This window comes from Tupaia chinensis, unplaced genomic scaffold, assembly GCF_000334495.1.
Source record: "Tupaia chinensis unplaced genomic scaffold, TupChi_1.0 Scaffold000402_1, whole genome shotgun sequence".
In the NCBI taxonomy this organism is placed as follows: Eukaryota; Metazoa; Chordata; class Mammalia; order Scandentia; family Tupaiidae; genus Tupaia; species Tupaia belangeri.
Genome location: NW_006159904.1, coordinates 85,596 through 113,162, shown reverse-complemented (window position 1 = coordinate 113,162; position 27,567 = coordinate 85,596). Strand labels below are relative to the sequence as shown.

At 38.1% G+C, this 27,567-nt stretch overlaps 1 protein-coding gene across 1 annotated transcript in view; it reads left to right on the top strand.

Annotated features, from left to right (window-relative positions):
* Nucleotides 1-533: 533 nt before the first annotated feature.
* SOHLH2 (spermatogenesis and oogenesis specific basic helix-loop-helix 2) overlaps nt 534-27,567 on the top strand; it is a 51,356-nt gene continuing 24,322 nt past the window's right edge. Inside the window, exons 1-6 of the mRNA XM_006154168.1 lie at nt 534-739; nt 13,509-13,720; nt 21,936-21,997; nt 22,076-22,180; nt 24,293-24,392; nt 26,407-26,517. Coding sequence (XP_006154230.1) covers nt 692-739; nt 13,509-13,720; nt 21,936-21,997; nt 22,076-22,180; nt 24,293-24,392; nt 26,407-26,517 — 638 coding nt within the window. The 5' untranslated portion in view covers nt 534-691. The remainder of the gene's footprint in view (nt 740-13,508; nt 13,721-21,935; nt 21,998-22,075; nt 22,181-24,292; nt 24,393-26,406; nt 26,518-27,567) is intronic.

Sequence of the window (27,567 nt, the reverse complement as noted above, 5' to 3'; positions counted from 1 at the left end):
CGCAAATTCCTAAGATTTAAACGGAGAGGACTGTCTACAGGAAGAAAAGACTTAAGATATTTTGTTTGTTTTGAAGAGGTTTTTTTGCTATAGGGCACATGCGCTGGCCAGAGAGACAGAGACAGAAAGCGAGAAATCACCCCCCGGGGGGATGGCCACGTGGCAATCCCTTCTCCATTCTCCTCTCGGGATCTTGGGCACGCACGCACACGCGCCAGGTCTGAGTTTAAGCCACTGTGTCCCGGACTCCGACCGCGTTGGCCTACATGAGGGTCCAGCGACATAGCCATTACGCCAATTGCTGGTCCCAAGATTTAAGATTTTTAAACCAGTCCCCTGTAGGGGTGGAGAAGGGAGTGGGGGTGGGGCTGTTCCACCTGAGGCCTAGTGGTGGGAGACCTCCCCAGGAAGGGAACTTGCGGTGGGCAGGGTGCCAACGACGCCGTCTCGCAAGGGCTTTAAAGGCGCCTTGAGAGGACACCTTGGGAACCTCCCTGGAAGGGCCCCCTCAGAGCCGCCTGCTGCTCCCCAGGTGCCAGGCTCGGAGGCAGGGCCACTTTAAGGGCGGCCTGGGCGTGCGCGCCCACAGCTGCAGCCTGGAGCCATTAGCGCGCAGCCGAGGCAGGGACGCGGCAGGCTGCACCTCCTCTACTCTGAGCTGCCTCAGGACCCCGCACGTGTGCACCCGGCCATGGCGGCCTCAATTATCACCCAGGAGCAAGACCTTATCTCGGGCCAGGTAGGAGGCGGTGGAGGACGAAGGGCAGGCAGCTGCGTTTATCAACGCGCGGGCGGCCGTGGGCGGGTGGCCCGCTGGGCCCTCAAAGCCGGGTCCAGGTATCTCTCCTGCAGGGGACGGTGAGGAGGGTGGCCTCCAGAATGGCCACTCCGGATGAGAGGCTGCCCTTGTTGGGTTCACAGAGCCGGGGAAGTGTGGACTAGCTTCCGAGGCCGTCCTCGGACACCCGGCCCTTTGGTCCTGCGGTTGGGGTCGTCGGGCTGTTAGCCTAGGAAAGGAGGCTGAGAGGGAAAGTGGGCTCCTCCACTTTGCAAAGAAAGCCTCTCTCCAACTCCTGACGCTTGCCAAGTTTAGAATGATTTTCCGGCAGAAAGTCCCTTTGGTAGATAACCCCTGGGGCAAAATTTAGAAGGCACTTGGGGCTGGTGGCTAGACAGCATGCGAGTATTCTCAGTTTAGGAAAGCTTATTTAATACAGGCATGCTTGTTCTCCGCATTCCTATCTGCACACCCTGCCACGTCGTCTCAGGGTGTCTTCAGGCCTCCACCCAGAATAGGCAGTGACATGGGGAACCCGCCGCCCATGGAAGGTACCTGCGCCAGGCGCATCAATGCCCTCCCTGCAAGTCAAAAGCCCTCCGGCCTCCTTCAGAAACACCTGTTTATCATCCCCTCAGGAAAGCACAAAATCAACCTTTGTGACATATCTTGGATAAAAATGAAAGGTGACTTATGACCCCATTAGGAAGAAAACAGACAAAACCTCGCTCACCCCAGAAAGCAAAGACGGTTGGTGTTAGCTTTCTTGGAATGTTTTACAGGCTTCCTGGGTGAATGTGAGCGAACCCTCTGTGTTGAGTGAAGTTTGGTCACTCCCATAGAGGCCCTGTATGTTTAATCTCATTTCTTAAGAACAAGCTTTCAGAAGTGAATTATTAGCACTTTGAAGTGGATTCGTTTAACAGGTTTTCATATTTTTTTCAAGATGGGGGACCCTATGTAAGCACAATGGAAAAAATAGTATTTTATGGTACACGATTAGGCAAAGCTGCACAAAATGGAATTTTGAATAAACTATCTAATTATCAAACAATCCGGAAATCATTGTGGTTTCCCACCCTGCATGGGAAGCCCCTAATAAACCTTTTGTGTGCCTTTGGGAGGGAAGAAGCTTGCTCAGTTTCTCCAGATAGAGCTGTTTAAATCCCCGACTCCTGGGGAAACTGGAGGCCCAAAATTGCCCCGTGAGAGCATCGGGCTGTGCAGCTGCTGCTGATTGTCAGCACTGCTCCCGGTGATAAGGGTGACATAAATAACAACTCACTAAAATGTAGGAGTGATTTGCTTTAAGCACTTCAGCACCTGCTGTTACTAATTAAGGGTTTAGCCTGCCGCAGATTGCGAATGGAAATCCAGTGTTTTCAAAACCATAGCGACTGAAATGCTCTGCAGTGTTGCTGTGACCACAGAAATCAAATGGGCTGCATAAAGAATGATATTGATGATGTCACTTTATTAAAAACTGCCCACACTTAAAGGTTATACGCCGAGGTGTTAGTAAGCCTTATCCCCAAGTAATGGAATTACAGATGCTTTTTACATTCACTTTAGACTTTGTAAACATTTTTCTGGCATTTCCCAATGAATATATATATTGATTTTGTTTAAAAACGCAGCAAGCGCTACAAAAAGATGTCTACCGTATGAAGGCTAGTATTAGTATTGCTCCAGAGTGTGTGGTGCTGCTCACAGGTGAAAATTTTAAATGTAATAAAAGGCAGTTTCATCAAGCTGAATGTACTAGAAACTTTTATTCTTTTATTAGGTCCTTCTTATCACCTGTGTTCATATGACACTACCAGCAAGATATTTTTAACTGAATAAATATTCAGATTTACGTTGATTGTAAGCTACTCCGTTAATTTGAGTTATCTTGGGATGGTGGACTTGAGCAGTGTTCTAATTTGTTGGATTAACATTCTAAGTGTGCTGTGGCCCTGAATTTATAGGGCAGGGAAGGAGGTCTTTGGTAAGAGCAAATCAGATCAGATCTTTCTAGAGGTGCTTTGTTTCATACCTCCTCTGTGCCATGGTACAAGGCACTTGGCAAAAACTTTAGATTCCTACACAGGAGGGTGGGGGTAGTGGTGCTTGTTCTTCCTCATTTCTTGGGTCATTGGAAGAGTCATGACATATTTTTCTATGACTTTTCCAACAATTCAATATTTCTGAATCTTTTCCCCACCTTCTCTCAGATTGCTTTCCACTTCCCAGTACCCATGTTCTGATCTTTATTGCTCTTTCTTGACTTTTTTTCCATAAGACATTGGAGACATTGAAACTGAACCTGTAAGGGGAATATGCAATGCCAGGTAAAATACCTTAGAAAGGTTTCAGGTTGGGCCTCTGATCTTTGTTGTGCAAAATTACCTTTTGTTCTTCAGCAAGGCCTGTTTCCCAAGCTCTGTGATTCAAGGCAGACAGTAATTCCCAGTAAAGCTGTTTTTCCAGTTAAATCTGCTGGACAGGGACATTTTCCACCTCTCCACTTCCCCTCCCCAGTTAGGTTGATTTGGCATTTCTGTGTTCAGGTTTGGTGTTATGTGAGAAAACATGGCGGTAATTACCACTTACAGGGCATTATGAAAAAAATGGCGCCTTATAATAGCCGTGCAATGTCAGTGTAACTATCCCTAGGTGAGGATCACGTAAGTATCTTACTTAAAGCTACTAGTAAGTGGCCCAGCGACAGACCCTGGTCTATCTTCCTTTAAAACCTTTGCCCTTGCCCTTTTTCCACTGCATCAAGCTGTTGACAACAATCAGTAACAGCTTGGGTAGCACTACTCTGCCTGTGTCCTGGGGGCTGAAAGCCATGCTTTCTTAGCAACAGAGAGAAAGGCTACTAGAGTGCTCCAGGAGGGCAGGGACCTTGTCTGTCTGCTCCCATTACATTCCTAGCACCTAGAATAGCATTTGCCCTGTAACAGGGGCTCAGTGAACATCCACAGAGAGAATAAAACTCAAGCATATTTAAGCAGACACATGAAGTGGCAAGATGTTTTAAAGAAAAGAAATAAACCTTTGTAATGGCAAATTTTATAGGTTATTCATAATCAGGACACCTTGTTTTTATGTGTTAATTTAGTGTAATTATTAATAGCACCCTTTTCTCAAAAGTGAAAACATTATATGGTCACTTTGTCTGCCCCAGACAGGGTATTTTTGGATATTCATAGGTTGCTTCAATTAACCAGGTTAATTAAAAATCTACAATCACTCCTATTATAACCACTTGTTAATGATTGTTTCAGTGGTTGGCTCTGGGTTCAGAAGCAAGTATATCCTTTTAAAATGTGATAATAGCTTCAGATAAATACCAGGGAACTATAAGGGGATGGATATTCCAGAGTAAAAATCCAGGGAATTGTAGCAACCCAATGCAATGCATGGTTCTTACTGGGATCCACAGGAAAACTTGAAATTTAGAAGAGATGAGCTCAAACTCTCACTAAAATAAAAGAGGAAAAACTGCAGCTTAAAATGAAGAGAAGAAATGGAGAGGAAAAACAAAGTTGAGCGCTAGTCCAGGGTCAGTGTTAACAGAAACAAAGATGAAAGTGGCCCGAAGGTTGTGCCCCTGGTATGAATGAACTGGATGCAGGACACCTGGCCTTTGGACTCTTCCCAGCTCACTGCCATTGCAGCAGGAACAACGATTTTCAATTACAGAATAAAACTCAGGGACTTTCTTCCTCAGAAAATGAACTACATATGAGACGGGCTCCTGGTGTGAGGAGACAGCTCTGTCCAGGAGGAAATAAACCCAAGTGCTTGGTTTTTACAGAAGAGCCCACCTTAATTCAGCAGTTAGCTGATTCTAGCCTTTCTGTTGTCCAGCCGTGCCTCCCACTCATTGTGCTTACTCACATCAGACCCATAGTCGACACTGACTTGTGAGAACACACGATATTTTCACATCCCAGATTTCCTTTGGTGCTACCAGACAGTCTTCAAGGGAATTTCCAAAGCTTATACTGGTGTGCAATAAAATAAATCCAAGAAAGAAGCAAATGTGAGATACAAGAAATAGGAATCAGAGAAACAAAAACCCATTCATTATGTTAGTGAAAAATGTGAAAGTTTAATACTGGTCGTCACAAAAATTCAGACACCTGCAGCATGAGAAGTCCATGAGTGGAGGGAGACCTGTTAAGGGTGCTGCCTTGTTTGGACAGGCTGTAGTTTTAAATTAACTCTATCTTAATTGAAAATGGCTACAAATACTTAAAATTAAGCACTCCCCAGCTTCCAGTGGCCAGACTGGAATAATGTGAGTAACAAAATCAATAACAATAGTATTGTGTGGTAATTTAATTTTGGTTATATTCATGATTGACTGAATAAGTGAGGGAAAAGGGGCAAATTTTCCTTACATAGAATTCCAAGTACTAAGTGCAGGAAGGAGGGAGGAAATAGAAAATCACTGTTGCAATGTTATAGTAATAATTGCTGTAGGCAAGATAACACTGATAGGTGGGGAAATCTTTCAGGAGAAATGGATTATTTACATAGCCTCTAAGTTTCTCCTCTGACATATTCATTAGATCTGATGGTTCTTCCACATGCGTCAATAATACAATTGTTTGATATTCCTTCCTCCAAGAGGTAGTGCTTGATTCTCCTTCCATTGAGTGTTACTGAATTGAGTGACTCCTGAAAACTGTGTGGAAAGAAAAAATAGTGACTGTAGTGGAGAATCCTTACACTACCTTTACAGAGTGGCCAAAGTGAACATCCCTGGTGGATTGGCCCATTGGTACATAATTTCATGAGAAGCACTTTATGTCTGTGGTGTTCTTAAAACTCATATTTACCAGCCTGATTATAAAAAAGTGCAGGACAAATCTTCAGAGTAGCTGGATAGCACTCCTCAAAAGTCAGGAAAAAACTGAGAAACCATGGCAGACTACAGAATACTAGAAAACATGAAAAATATAAGAGGTCTTAGATGAGATCTGAGGACAGAAAAAGGACATGGGGGAAAATAATAACTTTTATAATTTAGCTAATAGTTCTGTACCAATGTTAATTTCTTAGAGTAGTTTTTTTGCCCTAGGGTGCTTGTGTTCACAGAAGAGAGAGAAGGAAAATGAGAAATCACACCCCAGGGGGAATGGCCATGCTGCAATCCCTTCTCCTCTACTATTTTCTTGGGATTTTGGGGATTGGCCCATTGGTACATAATTTCATGAGAAGCACTTTATGTCTGTGGTGTTCTTAAAACTCATATTTACCAGCCTGATTATAAAAAAGTGCAGGACAAATCTTCAGAGTAGCTGGATAGCACTCCTCAAAAGTCAGGAAAAAACTGAGAAACCATGGCAGACTACAGAATACTAGAAAACATGAAAAATATAAGAGGTCTTAGATGAGATCTGAGGACAGAAAAAGGACATGGGGGAAAATAATAACTTTTATAATTTAGCTAATAGTTCTGTACCAATGTTAATTTCTTAGAGTAGTTTTTTTGCCCTAGGGTGCTTGTGTTCACAGAAGAGAGAGAAGGAAAATGAGAAATCACACCCCAGGGGGAATGGCCATGCTGCAATCCCTTCTCCTCTACTATTTTCTTGGGATTTTGGACATGCATGCACACACACCTAGCATATTTTTCAAACCACCAGGAACAGGACTTGAACTATGCAGTTGCCTACGTAGGATCCAGTGCCTTAGCCTCCACACTACCTCCTGTTCCACTTAAAGTATTTGTGTGTCTGCATGTGTGACAAAAAAAAAAAAACAAAAAAACAAAAACAAAAAACTAAAACTAAAAAGAAAAACAAAAAACAAAATGAAAAACTCAACTTCTTGGTTTTGGTAAAAATAGCATGGTTTTGTAAGATGTTGATAGAAAAGCTGGGTGAGAGCTTATGAGAACTCACCATACTGTGCAACATCCTTCTGTATATCTAAGATTAAATTCAAAATAAAAAGTTAAGACAATTGAGAGCAGCAGATGGCATAATGGTTACATTACTGGACTCCCATGTAGTCGACTGTAGTTCAAGTTCTGGACCCAGCAGCTTAAAATTTATACTGGGCACGTGCCCAAAATTCTGAGAGGAAAAGGGAGGAGAAGGGATTGAGGTGTGGCCAACCTCCCCGCAATGGGGGAAGGGGGGTGATTCATTCTCGCTTTCTGTCTCTCTGCTTCTCTGGAGAGTACATATGCCCTATAGCAAAAAATCTCTCTCAAAAAAAAAGTTAAGGCAGTTAACCACTTAAGTAATAAAGGATTTCATTATAGGAGCAACAGGATGGATAGAAGACAGTGTAAATGATATCAGCCTAACAGACATGGGGAAAAGAAAAAATTAACAATAAATAGGAAAGCTGACATAACAAATGAAAAGAATAAGATTGTTTCGCATTAAACTGTAACCATTTCACAATTAATATTAATCAGTTACATTAATGTCATTAATATGTATTAGTGTTATTGTAATTAATTACTTAAATTTTTACATTAAAAACGGAAAGCTCATCTGTGAAAAAAGGACCTAAAAATTCAGTTATGTTATTTGTTAAAATCACATGAGATGAAAATAATGTAGAAAGGTTCAAAATAGAGGGGTATGAAAAACTGATAGTCGTATAGGAGAAAAACTGAAATTTCATGTGAAAAGCATTGAAAGGGATAAAAGGATAGATCTCATAATTTTCTATATATGTAATTATCAATATATTTACATAAATTTTTAATAACATACTTTATAAACAGTATATATTATATAGTATATATTAAATATTAAAGTCATATATTTATAGAAATATGTCAATTATTATGAACCTTTATGTACCTAACTCATAATTAGAACCTATAGTTAGAGGAGTCAATAAATTGTCAAAACCATAATTAGAGGGACCAGCAGGTGGTTAAGATGTTGAATTTCCACATAGCCGACTGTGGTTTGAGTCCCAGACCTGGCGGCTTGAAAATCACAACAAATAAATAGATTAAAAAATGTTAAAAAGTTTAAAAAAATTAGAAACGGAGATTTTAACATACCTATTTCATAAAATGAAGCATCAAGTAGACCTGATATGTCAGAAAATAGCAGTTTTGTTCTAAAAGATATATAGAACTTTATGTCCAACAGAAAATAGTCATTGTTTTCAGATACCTATGGGACAGCAACAAAATTGAGCATGAGTGAGACTGTGAAGAAAATTTCAAATTCTAAAAAGCAGACATCATGCAGCCACATTAACTGTTGACAGTGTACTGAAATAATGAGTAATGAATAGACAAAACAACAGAAACCAAACCAAACCCTCTATCCTCTTGAAAATTAGCATGTAATATGACTCCTTAATATTTGTTCTTTTTTAAGGAATTATTTATTTAATTCCATTTGTTGTTATATTTCAGTTTGACTAGAGAGAGACAGAGAGATAGAGAAAGGGAGAGTGAGAAAGCAAGCTGCCAGGTCTGGGACTCAACCACGGTCGGCCATGTGGGAGTCCAGCACCCCAACCACCAGACCAGCTGCTGGCTCGATATTTATTTTTAAAATAGAAATACTAAATGAAATGATAAATGATAAACTACAGCAGTGAGTGAACATGAACCCATCAAAATCTGAGGTACAACAAAGTGCCCATTGGAAGAAAATTTAGGTCCTCTATTAGGCTGTGCAGAACTTTCTGCAGTGATGAAAATGTACTATGATTGTGCTGTGTTATATGCTGGCCACTTACTGTATGTGGATATTGGGCTCCTGAAATTGGCGAGAGCAACTAACCTGGATTTCAAGTTTTATTTCATTGTAATTAATGTAAGTTGAAATAGCCATATGTGCCTACTGTATTGGTTTACACAGTTCTCTAGTCTCTGGAAAGTATTACCAAAAAAAGATAAAAAATTGATGAAATATTTCTAAAGTTAGAAAAATTAGCTCAGTGCCAGTAATAAAAATTATATATATGTATAGATTACTATATCTGAAAATATAGATGGAGTGCATTTTTAAAATATATGTGGCAACATTCATTTAAGCTTTGGAAAACTTAAACTTCCAAGTAATCTCTAAGGACCGTAAAGGGTAGTCTAAGACCCACTCATATGTCTTTAGGACCAGATTTTATAGACTTGTTTTAAACTTCAAGAAGCACAAAATTTCTGTGTCTTATAAAGTATTCAAGATCATGGGTTAATATTGAAGCTTTCCACTTTATTCTTCAATGCTGGCATAACCCTGATACCCAAGCCAGGAAAGGCTGTACAATAAAACAAAATTGTATCCAATTTCACTTACAAATATAGATGCAAAATTCTTAAAACAAATGAATTGAGTCTGTTACATATTATGAATAGATTTATCCCAGCAATGCAAGGATGACTTGACATAGGAAATCTATTAATGTAATTCACTACCTAAAAGATTAAAGGATAAAAAATAATAAAGTAATCATGTTCATACTGGAAAGAATTTGATAAATGAATATTCTGACTTGTAATTCTTAGCTTCCAAGTAGAAACTTAAAAATATATATATTGCTAGAGGGTGTGTGCACTGAGAAAGAAAGAGAAACCATCCCTCAGTGGGGCACAGTCTCGGTGCAGTCTTTTTCCTCCATTTTTTCATCTCATTAAAGCTTTGGGCATGCGTACATACTCTGCTTTTCAAGCTAGCAGGATTGGGATTCACACTGTGGTTTGCCATTTAGGATCCACCTTCCTATACACAGTATTTAACTCTGCATAGTGATGGCTATGTTATGTGGCTCACCCTGAGAAATGATTTTTTAACTTGGTAAATGATACTGATCAGGGGACCAGCAGATAGTGTAATGGTTATGTCACTGTACTCCCATGTAGTCTATCGTGATTCGAGTCCCCGACCTAGAAGCTTAAAACTCACTCTGGTATGTGTGCATGCATGCCCAAAATCCCATGAGGAAAATGGATGAGAAGGGATTGTAGCATAGCCACCTCCCCATGGGGTGATTTCTTGCATTTTGTCTTCCTGGTGAGTGCATGCACTCAATTGCAAGAAAGTCTCTATTAAAAAAACAAAAAACAAAAAACAAACAAAAAAACAAACAAAAAAACAACCAGATACTGAGGAGAAACCTTCAGAAAGTATCAGGTGTATTAATAAAAACATTTGAAATAGTCTCAGTAAAGGCAAGAACGAGGTAAGAATGCTTGGTCATTTTGCTCTTACTCTTTGTTTTGAATATTCTAGCCAATGCTTTATCAATAATTAAAGGCATAAATTCTGGACCAGAGACAAAATTGTCATTTTTATACAATATAGATATCTACCTAGGAAATTGAAAAGAATCAACTAAAATATGGGACTGAATAGAGTACCATAAAGTACTTGTAATAAGTTTCTTATATAGAAATCAATATTCTTCTATATGTCAACTATAATCAATCAATCAGAAAATGTAGTTAGTAAGAAAAAACATCCTCTTCACAATGACCTCCTAATGTTGAAATATCTAGAAATAACTATACAAGGACACATGGAACATTTATATGGAAGTAATCATAAAACTAAAAACTTTAAAAGACTTCAGATTCTCTTAGTCATACTTTCTAAATAGGGTGACTTCATAAAGCAGTGATATTACCCAACTAACCTTTAAGATTAATGCAACTGTAATCAAAGCTGATACTAAGATTCTGTTGGGTAAGAAATTTTGGGAAAATATCTAAGGAGCAAATTGAAAAATAACAAATGCTCTATCAAATATCAAGACATACCATAAAGAGCTAGTAGTTAAACAGTGGGGTTTTAACCATGAATAGGCAAACAGATCAAAGGATTAGAATGAAATCCACAAATCCACACAAGTGCACGCGCATACATGCTTGTCCCATGACATTTGAAAACACCATGAGTTTAGTCTGCTCAGTAATACTGTTGGGACAATTAGCTCTGGATTTGAAAAAGATAAATCAGATGGCTATCTCATGTTAACCACTAAATAAATTTCAGAGTGGATAACAAGCTAAATGTAGGGGCCAGCAGATAGCATAGTGGTTAAGTCACTGGACTCCCACATGATCGACTATGGTTTGAATCCTGGACTGGGTGGCTTGAAACTCAAGCTAGGCACAGGTGCATGAGTGCCCTAAATTCCAAGAGGAAAATGGAAAGGAAGGGATTGAGATGTGACCATCTACCCTGTCTCTGTGTCCCCGTTGAGCTCATCTGCCCTATAGCAAAAATCTTTCTTCCAAAAAAAGTTAAATGCAAAATATAAAACCATAAAAATATTACAATACTCTGTAAAAACATATTTTAACATAAACAGATAGCTTTGAAAGCAAGACCAAATTTAAAAGCCATAAAGGAAATGGTAGATTTGTTACTAAGTATTAACATTTATGACAAGAGACCTTATAATTAAAATGAAAAGTTGAGTGATAGATTAGAAAATAATAGCTGACTGATATCCAGAATATTTGAACTCCTTCAGAATAATAAAAAGGCACATCGCAAATAGACAGACGTAGGTAATATGTGGACACATATAATAAACAGAATATGAAATAGAAATGCATATTGCCAATGAAACTACTAAACTCCACAATTAATAAAAAATGCCAATAAAAAGAAAAAGTTTTTTCCTCATAATACTGTTAACATTTTTGAAGGGATAATCTATTTTTAGGGGTTTGGGGAAATGAGTAGTCATTTATACTATTGGTGGAGACATAAATTTTTGTATCTTTTGGGGAGAATAGTTTGGCAGTACCTAAGTTAAAAAACAAAAATGAAAAAATTCTAATCTTATAGTTTTGACTCTAGGATATGTTTTATTTGCACAAAGATATATATATATATATATATTCATCACAGAATTGTAATAATGATAAAATCCAATGTTAGGAAAATGGTTCTCTCAATTATTTTTACTGGATATGAGGAAGACTAGATTAAGATGATAAATGAGAGCCAGCAGATGGCATGGTGGTTAAGGGTGCTGGACTCCCACATTGCCAGCCAAGGGTCAAGTCCTGAACCTGGTGGCTTGCTTTCTCACTTTCTCTCTCTCTCTCATACTCTGTCCCTCTCTGGTCAAATTAAAGTAAATAAATAAAATAAAGTTAAATGAAATATTTTTTTTAAAAAAAAGGATGATAAATGAGCATATCTACCCCAGATGCCAACAAATGTTGTAAAACTATTTTTTTTTAAGAGAAATTTTTGCTAAGGTCACATATGCTTGCTGGAAAGACAGAGAGACAGAAAACAAGAAATCACCCCCTCAGGGAGGATGACCACAGCGCAGTTCCTTCTCCTCCATTCTGCTCTGGGGATTTTGGGCACGCATGAACATGCACCTAGCATGAGTTTTAAATCACTGGGTCCAGGACTCGAACTGTAGTTGACTATGTGGGAGTACAGCGACATAACCATTACTCCATCTGCTGGTCCCAGAAAACCTTTTTAAGCGAATAAATCAGTAATAGCCTGGGAAATAAGAAAGAATGTTATCAGTGAGCCATAATTTTTGTGTAATTGTTAAACTGTATTATTGAGTGAAAAAAGTTTACTTAAAAAATGCAATATCCCATTTATGAAAAATGTCATACCCTATTTATGAAAAAAGAGCTATACATGTGTCAGTCATGTTTGACATAGAAATTGTCTGGAAGGATAAACACAAACCCTGTTGACAGTGGGATCCTTCAATGGCATTGAGAGAGATGAGCAATGAGAAAGGAAGACTTACTTAAAAACAATCAAGAAGGAAGAAAATTACGAGGTGAAGAGATAGAAGTGCAGAAGATATGCTTACTTGGAAATTTCACCTGGTTTCTTGGGCCTCACCTGTTCTTTCCTGCAACCCTCAGGAAACCAGGCTAACGGGGAAGGGTGAGCCACCCACTCTAGCCTTCTGCCCTGCAGAGTTGCACCTTTGGCAAGCTGGGTTTCTTTTTGTCTAAGCTGTTTCCAACTCCTTCAACTCATTTCTTAGGGCTTCAACTCTAGTCCACTCCCAAATCTGTTTTCTAATGTGGATCCGTAAATAGGCTGACATTTCCTGTTGTCTTCTTTTCCATTAACTGAGGCATCCTCATTCTTTGGCTTTTATAGTGGGCGGTAGTTTTTCTCTGTAGAGAATAAGTCACAGAAAAGTAAAAGGCAAAGATGTAAATCGTGTATTTTCTAGCTGGTTGAATTTGAAATACCCCCTACATGGAAATAAAGAGCCTCTTTAGTTCTAAATATTGGAAAATATTCAAATATACAAATATTTGAATAGTATATGTATTACATTGAAAAGACATTGATTGTTTCTTAGGATTTAAGAATTTAGATTTTCTTCTGTTCTTTGGAATATGTGTTTCATGAAAAAAAATTGCGTGGGAGAATCACCAGTTTGGTTCTCTTCACAGTAAACAGAGTTTCCCAGCAGATCAGGCAACTGGGAAACTGGGTCCTCAGAATCCTATCTGTTGTAAATGAGATGAGAGAAATTTGTAGGAAAACTATGGAAGCATAGTGTCAGTGAGCAAAATTTAAAACAACAAAAAAATCAGAGACGTTTACTACCCTGAGTACTGAAGACATCAAATTAATAGTCTCTATCTTTGAGGTGTTTACAGTTGACAATACAGTTCAGCTATAGAGTCAATCATTGTGTTATTTTATCACCTGTGTTTATCTGCTCATACACAACATTTTCCTGTGCCCAGTATTAATTATGTGGGGCTTCTGCTCTCTTCCTTCTCTTTCAGGCAAAAATAGATCTCTTATTAGTTGGAGATATCACTGTTTGCTACCTGGCTGATACCATTCAGGCATTTTTTTCAAATACAGAAGTCACTATAACCATTAGTGATGTGAAGAAGGCAGCGACACTTTTGGATGATTGCACATTCAACATGGTTTTCCTAAAGATGTCTTCTATACTTACTTCTGAGGAGCTGGAAGCTGTCAGGTTAATTAGGTAAATTTCAAAAACCTTGACTTTATATTTAGAATAGTTTTTTTTTAAACTTTCTGTAAAAATTCTTGAAAGATGATACATATTTTACTTTAATTTCTTAAATGTGGGGTATCTTTATGGGCAAAATTTATACACATAGTGTCTTTGTTGCCTGTTAGAGTTACAAGAATTATCATTTTAATGTGAAAAGTGATAGATAGGTATGAGTGAGAATGTAAGAATTAATTGGTGATAGAAGTTTATTTGGTAGATAATGCTTACATTATTCCCCTAAGTACTCCTATTTAATAACTGTTGTTAAAATGCCACATCTTTTCAGAGTTCATTAATTGTGATGGCAAATAATAAAGGAAGTGAGCATTCTTAGCTTGGTGTCATTATAGCTGTGGACTGAAGGTGTCTCTTGAAGTCCTGCGGGTTTCTAGAGCCACTGACTCCAGACACTGCAATCTCTGATATTCCAAGAAGTCCTGCTTATTTATTTATTGACTTTCAGTTTGCTATAGGGTGTGTGCATTCACTGAAGAAAGGTAGAGACATAGAGAGATAGAAAAAGTGAGAAATCATTCCCCAGTGGGTGGTAACCATGTTGTCACACCTCCTCCTCCATTCTCCCCTTGGGACTTCGAGCACACATGCACATGCACCTCGTGTGTTTTTCAAGCCCCCAGGTCTGGGACTCAAACTGCAGTTGGTGATGTGGGATCCAGTGCCTTAACCTCCATGCTGCCTGCTGGCTCCAGTCCTGCTTATTTGTAACCCATTCTAGCTCTATAGGACTGGAGTCCAGCAGTGGGAGAGTTATAGTCTTTCTGCTTGACTATACAGGAGTTTGGGCTGCTAAAGGTATGTTTAAACAGGGTTAGATCAGAATGAATTTGTTCTACTTCTACACAAGCGCTCAATAAAATAGAATGGTAAATAGTGATATATAAGAGCTGGTCAAAATTATAGGATGAACCTTTATAGGTTAAACGGGAAAGTTCAGAGACAATATCGTAATCCTTGAATAAACAGGAGCAGGAAAATTATGTTAAGGCAAGAGAAAGGTTGGAACAGGAAGAAATCCCAAATCATTGGGCCACTTGTGAAGGCATGGTGGGGAGGTGGAGTATAAACACTTGTCGTGTTTTTTTTTTTTTTTTTTTCAGAACAGTTGGTCTTCTACATTTCTTTTGGCTGACTGGATGGCTGGTTAGCTTTCTTTTTCTTTTTGAGTATACTATTTCACGAGATTGAGACAGACAGAGAGAGAGGCACCCCAATAGGGTCTTCACACTATGATACACTCACAGCCAGCCTGGGTCACAGGCATGTGTGTACCCAGTTGCTAGGGAAGTCCTGAGATGCAAACCGAGAACCTTTCCCTTGTAGGTCCAGTTGTGTTACTGCTGTGCCATTGTCTGACATGTTCTTTTGGCTTTCTGTTGGGATAATGAACTCTAGGCAAACCAGGCAAACTATTTACCTCAAAGTGAGTGTCACTTCCAAAACATGTTGTGAACTATTCTTCTGAGAATGCAGCCATTTTATTACACACCTCTAAAAAAAAAACTACAGCTAGATTTGCTCTGGTTGTGGATTCATTGTCATATCTCGCTATGCAGTACTTTAAATTTTTACAAGAGCACTATGTAGTGGAATAGAGCAGGATTTCTTCATGCCTACTTGACAGATGAGAAAATTGAGGCTGAGTGACTCACACCTCTCCACATGGGCTTGTTTTTTTTTTTTTTTTTTTTGCAAAACTCAGACTAGAGCTCTTTATTCTTTCCTTCATGTCCTTTCTAGAAGTCTGTGATTATTTGATTTTTGTATTAAAGCCACCTATTTTACACCTTTGATGTTCAGTATATGCCAAGCTTACTATCAACCAAACAGAAATGGTTTCAGAAGAGCACAGGAGAAATCAGTGTGGCTGGTCCTGTTCTTCATTTCCAAGAGTAGGATCCTAGCTCTGCCTCTAAATGGAGTAGAGCTCTGTATTTCCTTAAATAAGAAGTGAACTATATCTTGAAGCTACTTTTTGCACAGGGTAAGAATTCTGTTCTGTTTAAGAACTGTCTTTATGTTTAATCACAGTTATCATAACATGCTGAAGGAGGGAATTTCCTATTTGATACTCTGGATTCTCCCTCTTGCTGCATTCATTGCCCTGATGACATCGCTTCAGATTTCTTACCGGGCTAGCTTTTGGCGTGGTGGGTAAGGCGACTGAATCTCACATGGGACTGTGAAGTGCAAGTACCAGACTCAGCTCTTAAAAAGTACATCAGCAGCATGTGAATGTAGGCCCACAATCCTGAAAGGAGGGAGAAATGTAAGAGGGGGATTGTGGCATACCATCCCTCAGGGAGATGCTTTCTCTCTTTCTCTCCCTGTTGCTGTCTCTCTGATAAGGGATCATGTCCTCTGGAAAATATTTAAGAAACCCTGTGACCAGCAGATTGTGTAACGGTTATGTCACTGGATTCTCATGTACTTGACCGCCATTCAAGTCCTGCATCCGGCCGGTTAAAACTCAGGTGGGGCATATATCCTGGGCTCATGCCCAGGATTCCAAGAGGGAAATGGGATTGTGACATGGTCATCCTCTTAGGGAGTGATTTTTTTTGCTTTCTGTCTCTCTGGTGAGTGCATGTGCCCTATGGCAAAAATCTCTCTAAAACAAAAACCAAAAAACCCCACAGACTTCATATCAAGGAAAAGAAAGTAGAAGAAGGTGCTAAGTAAGCAGATAGACATGTGGTGGTTCTAATATTTTGCTTGAAAAGAGGTTGTTTTTTTTTTTTAATAAGATAATTTGTGGAATATACCTGTATTTGTTTTTCTCTCATGTCTTGTGCTATTCCCAACTCAGTAGAAGTCTTAACTAATAGCACCTATCATCTGCCTTGCTTTAGGCACAAGTGAATGACTGTGTAGATGATTGAGAGAAATGTCATTCTGGAGCAGAAAGTAAGTTGTAGCTTTTTGAATGACAGTTGGCCATGTGGGAGCCTCCAGTGCCTTAACCACCATGCCACCTGCTGGCCTGAATTGCAAAATTATAAAGCACAAGATACTTTCAATTGAGAAGGTCTTTGGGATTTTGGTATATGGAAGATACAATGGTATTAGTTGGGTGGATAAAAGAGTTTATTGTTTTGTTGTGCCTTTGCATTGCCTAGCTTTATTTTAAGGAACATTCATTCATTAGAAAGAAGATATTTTCTTGGCCTGGACAGCAGAAACTCTTTTAGCTTATTGACTTGTACAGAATATGAATCATTTTTTTTTTGAGAGGTTTTCACTATAGGACGCGTGCGCTCGCCAGACAGATAGACAGAGACAGAGAGACAGAAAGCGAGAAATCACCCCCCAGTGGGGATGGTCACGCCGCAATCCCTTCTCTTCCATTCTCCTCTTGGGATCTTGGGCATGCACGCACACGGGCCCGGCGTGAGTTTTAAGCCACCGGGTCCAGGACGCGAACCGTGGTCGACTACGTGGGAGTCCAGCAACATAGCTATTACACTAACTGCTGGTCTCCAGAATATGAATCATAAACGGAGCGTAAGACCCCAAAGTGTTGGATTTTAGGAACTCTTTCAATCTGCTGGAGTCCCTATATAGTTTCACAGTAAGGGTTTCACTGTTGGAGAATGTTTAAGCATTTCATTTGCTGAGTGAGTCTGTGCTAATGAAAAAAAAATTCAATAATTCTGTCATAGGTAAAGCTTGACATGTGAAAGTCAAAGCATATGTTCAAAGCTAACATAATTTTAGTGTCAGTAAAACCAATTTGTATAATTTTCAAAAATGTACATGTACAGGATGATTTTGAAAAGTAAAGATTCTACTTTATAAATTCTTTAATTATAGAATAAGTGATAATTTACTTCTTGTGAATCTGTATTTTTTTATTTCAGCAGTTAAACTTAACTACCCAATAGTTTTCTTTCAGTGGTTCTACCTGTTAAGATAATTTTCCCTTCTACTTCTTTCCTTATCTTGTTTTCCTTTCCTTCATTATACTTAATCCACACTTTCTCTTCACTTAAAAAATGTGTGTGAACTGTTCTCATCATGGCAGGCATCATTCTGGTCACTCCCATTCCCACCATGCTGCTGTACCCTACTGTACCAGTGGCTGATGTGCCTTCTCGCCTCCACTTTCAGGTAGCCAGTCAAATCCTGTCCTCCCTCCAACATGTGCCTATTTGAATAATAGTATTTCTGCCTGTACCTCTTTTTAAAATTTTTTTTATAGAAACTATATATTCTTTTGTTTCTTCTCTTCCAGCCCCAATTCCTCAGAATTCATAGAATAGAATCAAGCTTGAATAAACCTCAGTTGGGTAAATGTCCTATTTAAGCAATCACCCTTCTCATCTGAAGTAATTAACTTAGTAAATATTCTGCATTATATATTTTTGCAGAATATTTGAAGGTATGCCTTCTTTCTTCCATCAGCTCTTACCTGGATAATTTTAACATGGTCTCTTCAGGCTACCCTACACCACCCACCTCAGTCTATCCCAAAATAGGCAGGCACCTATTTAGTCTTTCTGAAACCCAGCTATAATCATGTTGCTTCCAAGTTTAAGAGTTTTCCATTGCCCATTTTAATTAAACAGAAATCTTTCCTCTGGCATACTGCAATTGGAGTCTACGCTTCCTGTCTCTCGGCCTCCTCTCATGCTTCTTTCCCTCAGAGGCTCTGTGCTGGAGCCTTCTTGGACTTCTTGCACCTTATCAAACCCACCTTCACCACTGCAGGGCCTGTGCAGTGCTGCTGCCTGTGCTCAGAGTGTATACTACTTTGCTGCTGCATATCTGCCTCCACCCTCCCCACCCTAGACCGGTCTTGTGACTAGCCCCTAGCCAGCCTGGAGGCCTGTGAGTCTGGAAGCCTCTCCTGAGTCTATAAAGCAGATTAGTGCCAAGTATGTGCTCCCATTGCACACAGTGGGTTTCCTTCACAACACAGGGCACGTTTTCTGTCACTTCATTTTCTACAGCAAGACTGTTAACTCCACGAGAGCAGCAGGACCTATCTACCACAGTATGCCCCAAAGCCTAGCACAGAGTGTACCACCTGAATGGTCTTAATATACATCTCAGATATACAAATGATATATAATACAATTTGGAAACCAGGATAATGTGTATTTACTTTTAACTGCATATATAAGATAAACTAACAATATTAACCAGTGGGGGTTCTTCCAGGTTTTGTTTTACTGATTTACTGATTGAATAACCATATGCAACCACATACTAATATATGATGTTTATGTTTTTAAATATTTAAGAATAGTTTGGAGCTGGTCCTATACTGCAACTGTTAACTAACCGCTGTGCTTACAAAGTGGATCCCACATGGCCTACTGAGGTTTGAATTCTGGCCCCAGTGGCTTGAAAACATGTGCATATGCATGCATGCTCAAATCATGATGGGCTAGGGAAGTGGAGTTTGAGAAGGGATTGTGATATGACCATGCCCTATTAGGGGTGCTTTCTCTGTCTCTCTTTTTCTCTTTCTTTCTACTGAGCAAACATACCCTCTGGCAATTTAAAAAAAATTACAAATTAAAAAAAGGAATAGATTGTTTTTCTTAGGTAGTTTTAACCATCTCATTAATGTCTGGTTTGCATACTATTGTCCTTGAAAAATAATTTTTTTTTTGAGAGAGATTTTTTGCTATAGGGTGCGTGCGCTTGCCAGACAGACAGAGACAGACAGAGATAGAAAGCTAGAAATCACCCCCCAGGGGAGATGGCCATGCCGCAATCCCTTCTCCTCCATTCTCCTCTTAGGATCTTGGGCATGCACGCACACGCACCCGGCGTGAGTTTAAGCCACTGGGTCCGGGACGCGAACCGTGGTCAACTACGTGGGAGTCCAGCGACATAGCCATTACGCTAACTGCTGGTTCCCCAAAATAATTTCATTTTGCCTAATGCCAAGGCTCAATATCCATCAAATTATCAGAAATTCTGGCTTCTTTATACTCTTGAGTTTAGGTCATAATAATACTACAACTTTTAAGAATATTTTATTTTGAAAAATTTCAAGCATATAAAAGTAGAGCAAGAGCCAGCTTATATGTTGTGGTAGCTGAGTCAGCTGGATCCCACATGGCCAACCATGTGGTTCAAGTCCTGGACCCTGCTATTTGAAAAACATGCTGGGCAGGCCAGCAGTCAGCGTGATAGTTAAGGCATTGGACTCTCACATGGCCAATCATTGTTTGAGTCCCAAATCTGGTACCTTGCTTTCCTCATTTCCTTTTCTTTCTCTGGTCAAATTATAAATAAATAATAATAACAAATACAATTAAATAATTGTTTTAAAAAATGGAAAGAGAAACATGCTGGGCTCATGTGTATAAATCTCGAAAGGAGGGAGAAATGGAGACAAGACTATAGTGTGACCATTCCTTGTGGGAGATCCTTTCTTGCTTTCTTTCTCCCCCTCTCCTCTCCTTCTCCTCTTCCCTAGTATGCACAGTGCCCACTGGTAAAAATGGAAGAAAATCCAAAAACAGTATAATGAATTTTCATGCAGCTTCAACAGTTACCAATATCTGGCAGATCTTGCCTTATCTGTACCCTCTCCCTCCCTCTAGGGAAGCTCCCATCCCTGCCCATCACTGGATTATTTTAAAGTAAATATAAAGCATTGTCTTATTTCATCCATAAATACTTTATGAATTTATACCATAAGTACCTGACTAAATTAAGGACTCTTATGAAAAACAAAAAACCCACAATTTCAACATTATATCTGAAAATGACTAACAGTTCTTTGATTTTTTTTAAATCAAATATCCAATCAGTATTCATGTTTCTGTGGATATCTTATGGTTTTTTCTTTAAACTGTGAGTTTATGCAAATCAAAATTTAATTTTATCTTTTTTGGTTTTGCTTTTTTTTATAAAAGTATTTTTTTTTTAATAAATCAGTGTATTTCAATGTTGTAACATGATAGCCCAATGCTATGTCAAGGTAGCAAAAGTGAAGATTCCTGGTATTTTATATAAACACTATGAATGACAGTACACTTGCATTCAACTTCACAAGAAATTCTCTTCAGAGTCCATGAAGACTTTGACAGCTGTAACATCTTTCAAACAGTCAAGATGTATGTGTATCGACTGAGCAGACAATGAAGGTCTAATAACTGCGCTGCACTCTAAAACTGTACTGAAAAGAAGGGGGTACAATGGCAGTATGGCCAGCTTGCTGAACAAAACTCATCTTTCAAATGTAATTGTTTAAAGAAAACACAGCATGTATAAAAAGTACAGAGAATCTTACAGAAGGGGAGCCATAAGGAGACACGCAGATTAGAACCCTGAAGCAGTGAATGTGTTTTCTACCCGTTTTGTGATGGAAAGAAGCCATGAATAGACAAGCTCCTCTCACACACAATGCTATTGAGTGACTCAAACCAGAATTCCCTGCTCTGTACAAGTGCTGGTGATGGGTATCTTGTGCTATTGCTGTGGGTCAGAGCAACATCTGGCTGGAGTTCAGGCATCAAGTGGAGGCTCTCCGAGATCATACCACACCTGTATATATATATTTGTTTGTTTTTGTTTTTAGAGAGATTTTTGCTGTAAGGTGCATGTGCTTGCTGGAGAGATAGAAACAGAAAGCAAGAAATCACCCCCAGCCCAGGGAGGATGGTCATGTTGCAGTCCCTTCTCCATTTTCTTGGTATTTTTGAGCACACACACACACACATGTGCCCTTTATGAGTTTTAAGCCACTGGGTCTGGGACTCAAACTGTAGTAGACTATGTGAGAGTCCAGCAATGCAACTATTATGCCATCTGCTGGTTGTGTGTGCGAGTGAGTATTTACATTTAAGGGATAATTAGTTTTATAGAATTTCATTCAAGATTTTGCTGATTTCATCCTTATAGTTGTTATCTAAATTGTGTCTCTTTCCTCCAAATTTCTTGTAAACTTGTGATCAGGTAAACAAATTTGGATAAGGTTTAGACCTTTTTTTTTTTTTTTTTTAAAGAATAAAAGATCTTCCTTTTCCCTCACTGTTTTGAGACGCTACTTTTCCTAAGTCATCGTATTAATAATATTTTAAATTCTAAAGAACTAAAAGTCACTATAGTTTAATTTCTAATAAGCTAAAGTCTTGAATCTTGTTTTTTATTGAATGACAATTCTACTTCATTTTAACTTTTTTTTTTTCACCCCTCTCAGACATGGCAAGAAGAAAAATACAAGTTTGCTGTTTGTTTTTATAATCTCTGAAAATTTTAAAGGTATGTGCCTGCTGGATATGGTATTTTTTTTTTTCAAATAAAAATCATAAGGTCACTATTTAATATAAAGATTCTTAGGTTGTATTTCAGGGCATGGAGCTGATATAACTTTAACTGAACCACTGACCTTGGAAAAAATGAGTATTGTGGTAAAATATTGGAAAACCTATTTCTCAAGTACCGGTGAGTGAAAATTTCCAAAGGTTTGAAAAACTCCAGTTAAAATTCTATGAAAACTGTTTATACATTTTAAAATTAGTTTTCCATTTATGCCTTTTATTTGCTAAGGATTAACTGTCTGCTATACATAGTACTATCTGTACTATAAAGAACATATTATTTTTGTTAATCATAGTCTGAAGAAAGCAAGTATGAATAAACAAATAGATGTTCTTTACCTTTGAAGAAAAAATGTACATCTTCAGAGTTTAAATTGTGCTGTACAAAGAAAAATACAGTGTTATGGTAGGCACAAGGTTTTGTTTGCTTTGGTAGTAAGATGGTGTTACTATTTTTTTTTCCCTAATAGCTACCTAATTTCTTAGTTATTAAAATGGAATTGATTGTGCTGTGTCATTGTATGATTTTCTAAAAGCCAGGGGAACTGACCTTGATACTCTCTGCTTTGAGAAACACTTGCATATAAATTATTTTAATCCTTTAAGATAATAAGGTAATTGCTCTTTTTGCTTTACATTTTTAGACACAGACAGCACCAATATTTCAATTAGCTCTCACATTTAAAAAATTATTATTATTATTATTATTATCATCTTTACATGAGTTTTGCCAGAGAAAGACAGAGAGAGAGAGCAAGCAAGAGCAAGCCACCAGGTCCGAGACTCAAACCTTAGTCAGTCAGAACTTGAACCGTGGTCAACCATGTGGGAGTGTCCAACGCCTTAACCACCACACCACCTGCTGGCTCCAGCCCTCACATTTCTTATCTTATATATGATGTGTATTACCAACGTCTAAACACTTGAACTAATTAAGTTAGCTTTAATTTGACTTACAAACCAAAGGGACAAACTTTAGCTTCCAAAATTAAGTTCTGCTGAAAACATTGTTGGTCTTTCTAGGTCTGAAATACAACCTAGGAGGTATTTTTAAATTAAGATTATATTAAGTGGGGAGATATTAGTCAAGGGCTATAACCTTTCACTTTATATCAGATTAATAAATTCTAGAGACCAAATGTACAACAGTGTGACTACAGTTAACTATACTTCATTGTGTACTTGATGAAATTTGCTAAGATGCTAGATCTTAAGTGTTTCACCACACACACACAAAAGGTATGAGGTACTGGATATATTAATTAAATGGGTAAATGGTGTGTGTGTGTGTGTGTGTGTGTGTATGTTTATGTATGAGGTGTGTGCATTTATGTATGTATATGTATATATATTTGTGTATATCAACTCAAATTGGACACCTTAAATATATACCATTTCAAATTGTCAATTATACCTGGGTAAAATTATAAAATACAGTTAATAAAAAAATTACACCTGGAAAAAAATTTGTAAATAACATGAAATGAAGAGATGAGCATGAAAGACACTTTCTAGATTATCCTGTGTGAGCTCATATTCTAGATGATAGTCTATTCAGTACATCTCTCCTTTTTCTGTAATGTTTAAACATATTAATATTAGTGAGTTTGTTTTGTAACATTCCAATGGCTCCCAGCCCCTGAAGTTTCAGAGTTCTTCCTGGAAATGGCTAACCATGGCGACCATGATCTATTTTGTAACCTTTTCTTATTTGGTTCTCAGTGGACATAGAGCAGCTGCTCATCACCTGTCCAGCACCCTTCTAGTGGTCATGACCATGTCTGCTTCCAGTTGTCTCGTCTTTGCTCTGAGGATGAGCAGCTGCAAAAAACAAAAATCTTTTTCAGATGCTGTATTTTTGCAGTGCAGCTGCTTATTGAAGACCCATGCATATTTTCTTTCTCTTGACATTTACCTATAAATAGGAACTTGATAAATAAATTCAGATGAATGTGTTTTAAGTACACTTGTTGCTAAGTTACTAGAATATGATTGAAAAAGGATATCCAGGGATCAATAATATATGGTATTTTAATTTTACTTTCTAACCTGGGTGGTTTCATGCTTCACAGACTGAAATCTCTAAGTTGCTTTCTATTTTAAAAACACTGTTTTGTAGAAATTTATTGAGTAAAAACTGACAACTGCTTTAAGGATTGGGACTTCTATGTTTGACTAGCATCATCCCTATGAGTGATTTTAGAATTAAGGTGGTCACCCTTTTTACAACCTTCAGGTAAAAATGAAAATGCTACGATTCCTGAAGAACCTGGATTTCCTCTGCAGAAGTCCTGCAGTGAACAGCTAGGATACTTCTCTACTGATTTATTGACCTGGTTAGTTTAGTACTTTTTTATAATAACAATGTTTTCCATGTGCATTTAATTACATTTTCTGGATAAGGTGTTGATTGTAGAACCCTGGCTCAAGTGTTGGAATTGATAGAAAAGGAAGAAGAGGCTGTTTTGTGGGAGAGTGGTACAACATTTTTGTATTTGGGGATCCTAAATTGGAACAATGGGTACATATTACAGAAATATTGAACTAGATATAAGGAAGCACTTCACAAACAATTAGAGTTAACCACAGGGAAGCAGGTCAAAATGTAAAGTACTAACTTCCCCATTCATTAGTAGGTAGGGAACTTTATCAGCGGTAAAGTAGAGTCTGGGTTTTCACCAGTCTAAGTTAAATAGTAGCAAGGATATTAAAAAAATTGTAGAATCCTTTCTTCCAACAAGATTTAATGTGGAACCCTGGCATTTAAGCAGAGTAGTCTTATCTCATATCCCCTTATCACTCACCTTTTTCCTGTTGTCTTTCTTGAGTTCATGAACCTAACCCCCAACTATTGAAAATGGCTTAAAAATAAGTTTAGAACTTCTTTTACATATCTCATGTAGCTTTTAGAGTAACCTTGTTGGGTATATGAGGCAAGTTTTAATATCTCTGTTTCTTTCTTTCCTTCCCTCACTTTTTCTTCTTTCTCAGGCATTCATGCCTGCATTCAGTGGGCAGTTGAACTAGAGACCAGGCCTTCCAGTGCTAGTATAATGTATGTTTATACAAATTTAATTTTTATGATTTTTTTTTTTTACCTTTAAACTGATTTCCCAGGAAGTTTTAAATAGATCATAGGGCCTCAAAAGGTGAATGTATTTTCTGAGAACACAGGTCCTCATGATGGCGGGGTTTTAAGTCAGCCACTTGCAGAATTTGTAGAATGTAGTCATCTACTACTTTGAACAGGAAGGGACTCAGCAATGCAGAAGTGTGGTTAAACCAAAGATGAGCTTACTTAGGGTAGTGCAGCAATATCAACAGTTTTGTGATATTATTTAACATTTTGACCTCAAAGAAATTTACTCTATGAAACCTTATCTGGGGTATGAGGCTGGGAAGGGTTTTGGAAGGTTTTATGATGTTCTTATATTACAGTTAATTTTTGATCTCTGTTCATCTCTAATTTTTGTATTTCCTCAAAACCTTACCACTTTAAATAAAAAGTAAATTTTAAAATCATGTTATGTCTTTTGAGATAAAGGAAATAGGATTAGTTTGCCAGTTTCTTAAGTTAATATATATTTTTTAAAACATCAAAATGCCTGGAGAAGGTGTAGACTTGTAGAGCCAAACAATATCCCTTAAATGACAAAATTTAAAGTGGAGGGAACCACCCTTTGCTGATAAGCTGGAATAAAGTATGTCTTGATCCTCTACTCATTTATGCTTTTATTTTTAATGTATCTTTCTTTTGGGATAGTCATAATCCTTGAGGTTATAATATTTTTTTTTTGAGTTTTTTGTTTGTTTGTTTGTTTTTGACTATAGGGTGTGTGTTTTTGCTGGAGAGACAGAGAAACAGAAAGTAAGAAATCACCCCCTGGGGGGGATAGCCACATAGCAATCCCTTCTCCTCCATTCTCCTCTCAGGATTTTGGTCATTCATATACATGCCAGCATGAATTACAAGCCACTGGGTCTGAGACTCGAACTGCAGTTGACCGCGTGGAAGTCCAGTGCCTTAACTACTAAGCCACCTGCTAGCCCTAAGGTCAGAATGTTTTAAATTTTCTAGTTTCTGTTATTCTTTATCAATATATTTTATGAGTTTTATCAGTTATTAAATTTATGTTGTTTGGGGTAATATATGTGTATTCTTTTGAAATTTTGAAATAATTTATTCTGTACCAAATGTGTAAGGTCAAGTGCTTTCAAATTTATCAACCCTTTGTATGAAGTAAGAGACTTAGAGAAGCATTCTTTGATTAGTGTATTGGTAATTTTTATTTAATATTGCCTGATGATTTTCCTCTTTAATATTTGGTATGGTTTTTCTCTTGTTTCTAGCTCCGAATCTTTAAGAAATCTCAATGAGCTTGAATTAAATGCTCCATTGTCAGGTTTTGAGAAAAGCAAACAGATTTCGTTTCTTCATTCAAGCAAAGAAAAACTGAGAAGGTGAATTTTGATACAACCCTTTATTATTTAGCATTATTCTTTTGTAGGGAGAAGTCATTTTGTTGAGTTTCATTATTTTTATAATATTGTTAAAAGTCTAATTGAAACTAGTAAATCTGACAACTGAATAGATGTCACTCTTTTCTCATTCAGTCACTCAACAAAACTATGTTTTAATGTATGTCATGAGGAGAGGAATACAGAGTAAGAACACTGGAACAGTGTCCAAGACAAAATGAGAGGGCAGGGAAAGCTTCCTTAAAGGGATAGCTAAATTGAGCTTTCAACAAAAAGTTGCCATTCACTTGGTTTAGAAGTCAGAGAGGACAGTATCGGTACAGTGCATCTGTGGAACTCAAGAACTTCCATGCGGTTGGCTAAGAGGACTCAATGAGAGGAGACAAAAAGATGAGAGGCAGTGGGTAGGGGCAGGGTATGCCATGTTACAGGATTCTCATTGCAAGCTGGATTATTGGGGAGCCACTAGAGGATTCTAGCAAAGGAGTGATAGGAAGGGACTGACAGCATGGAATACACACTGAAGCAGAATGTGGAGAGTGAATTGAGGCTAGAGACTCAGGGAGTTTATAATGCATGGTAAGATTCATGATTTATATTGTTAGAAATGGGCTGGGAGAGGAATCTATCAATTCTTGTTATATAAGTAGGTAGAATCAATATGAGCATGGCTAAAGGATGAATCAAGTATAACTCTTAAGTGAATGGTGGTACTACTGACTAACTAGGATGTACAGTAGGTTGGCAATCTGGTGAATATAATTTTGTTTTTGCTCCTGTTTAGTTTGAATACCTCCAAGTTTAAATGGAGTAGAGAGTTGGCCCTTAAGTTCTAGAGAAAAGTCTGGACTACAAATACAGATTTAGAGGTATCAGGACACAGCATCTATTTGAAGCAGTGGATGCAGGAATAGATAGATAGGGGACTTAAAAAATTTGTGGAAAAAATGGAATTTTTTTTTTGGAGAGGTTTTTGCTGTAGGGTGTGTGTGTTTGCCAGAAAGACAGAGACAAACAGACAGACAGAAAGTG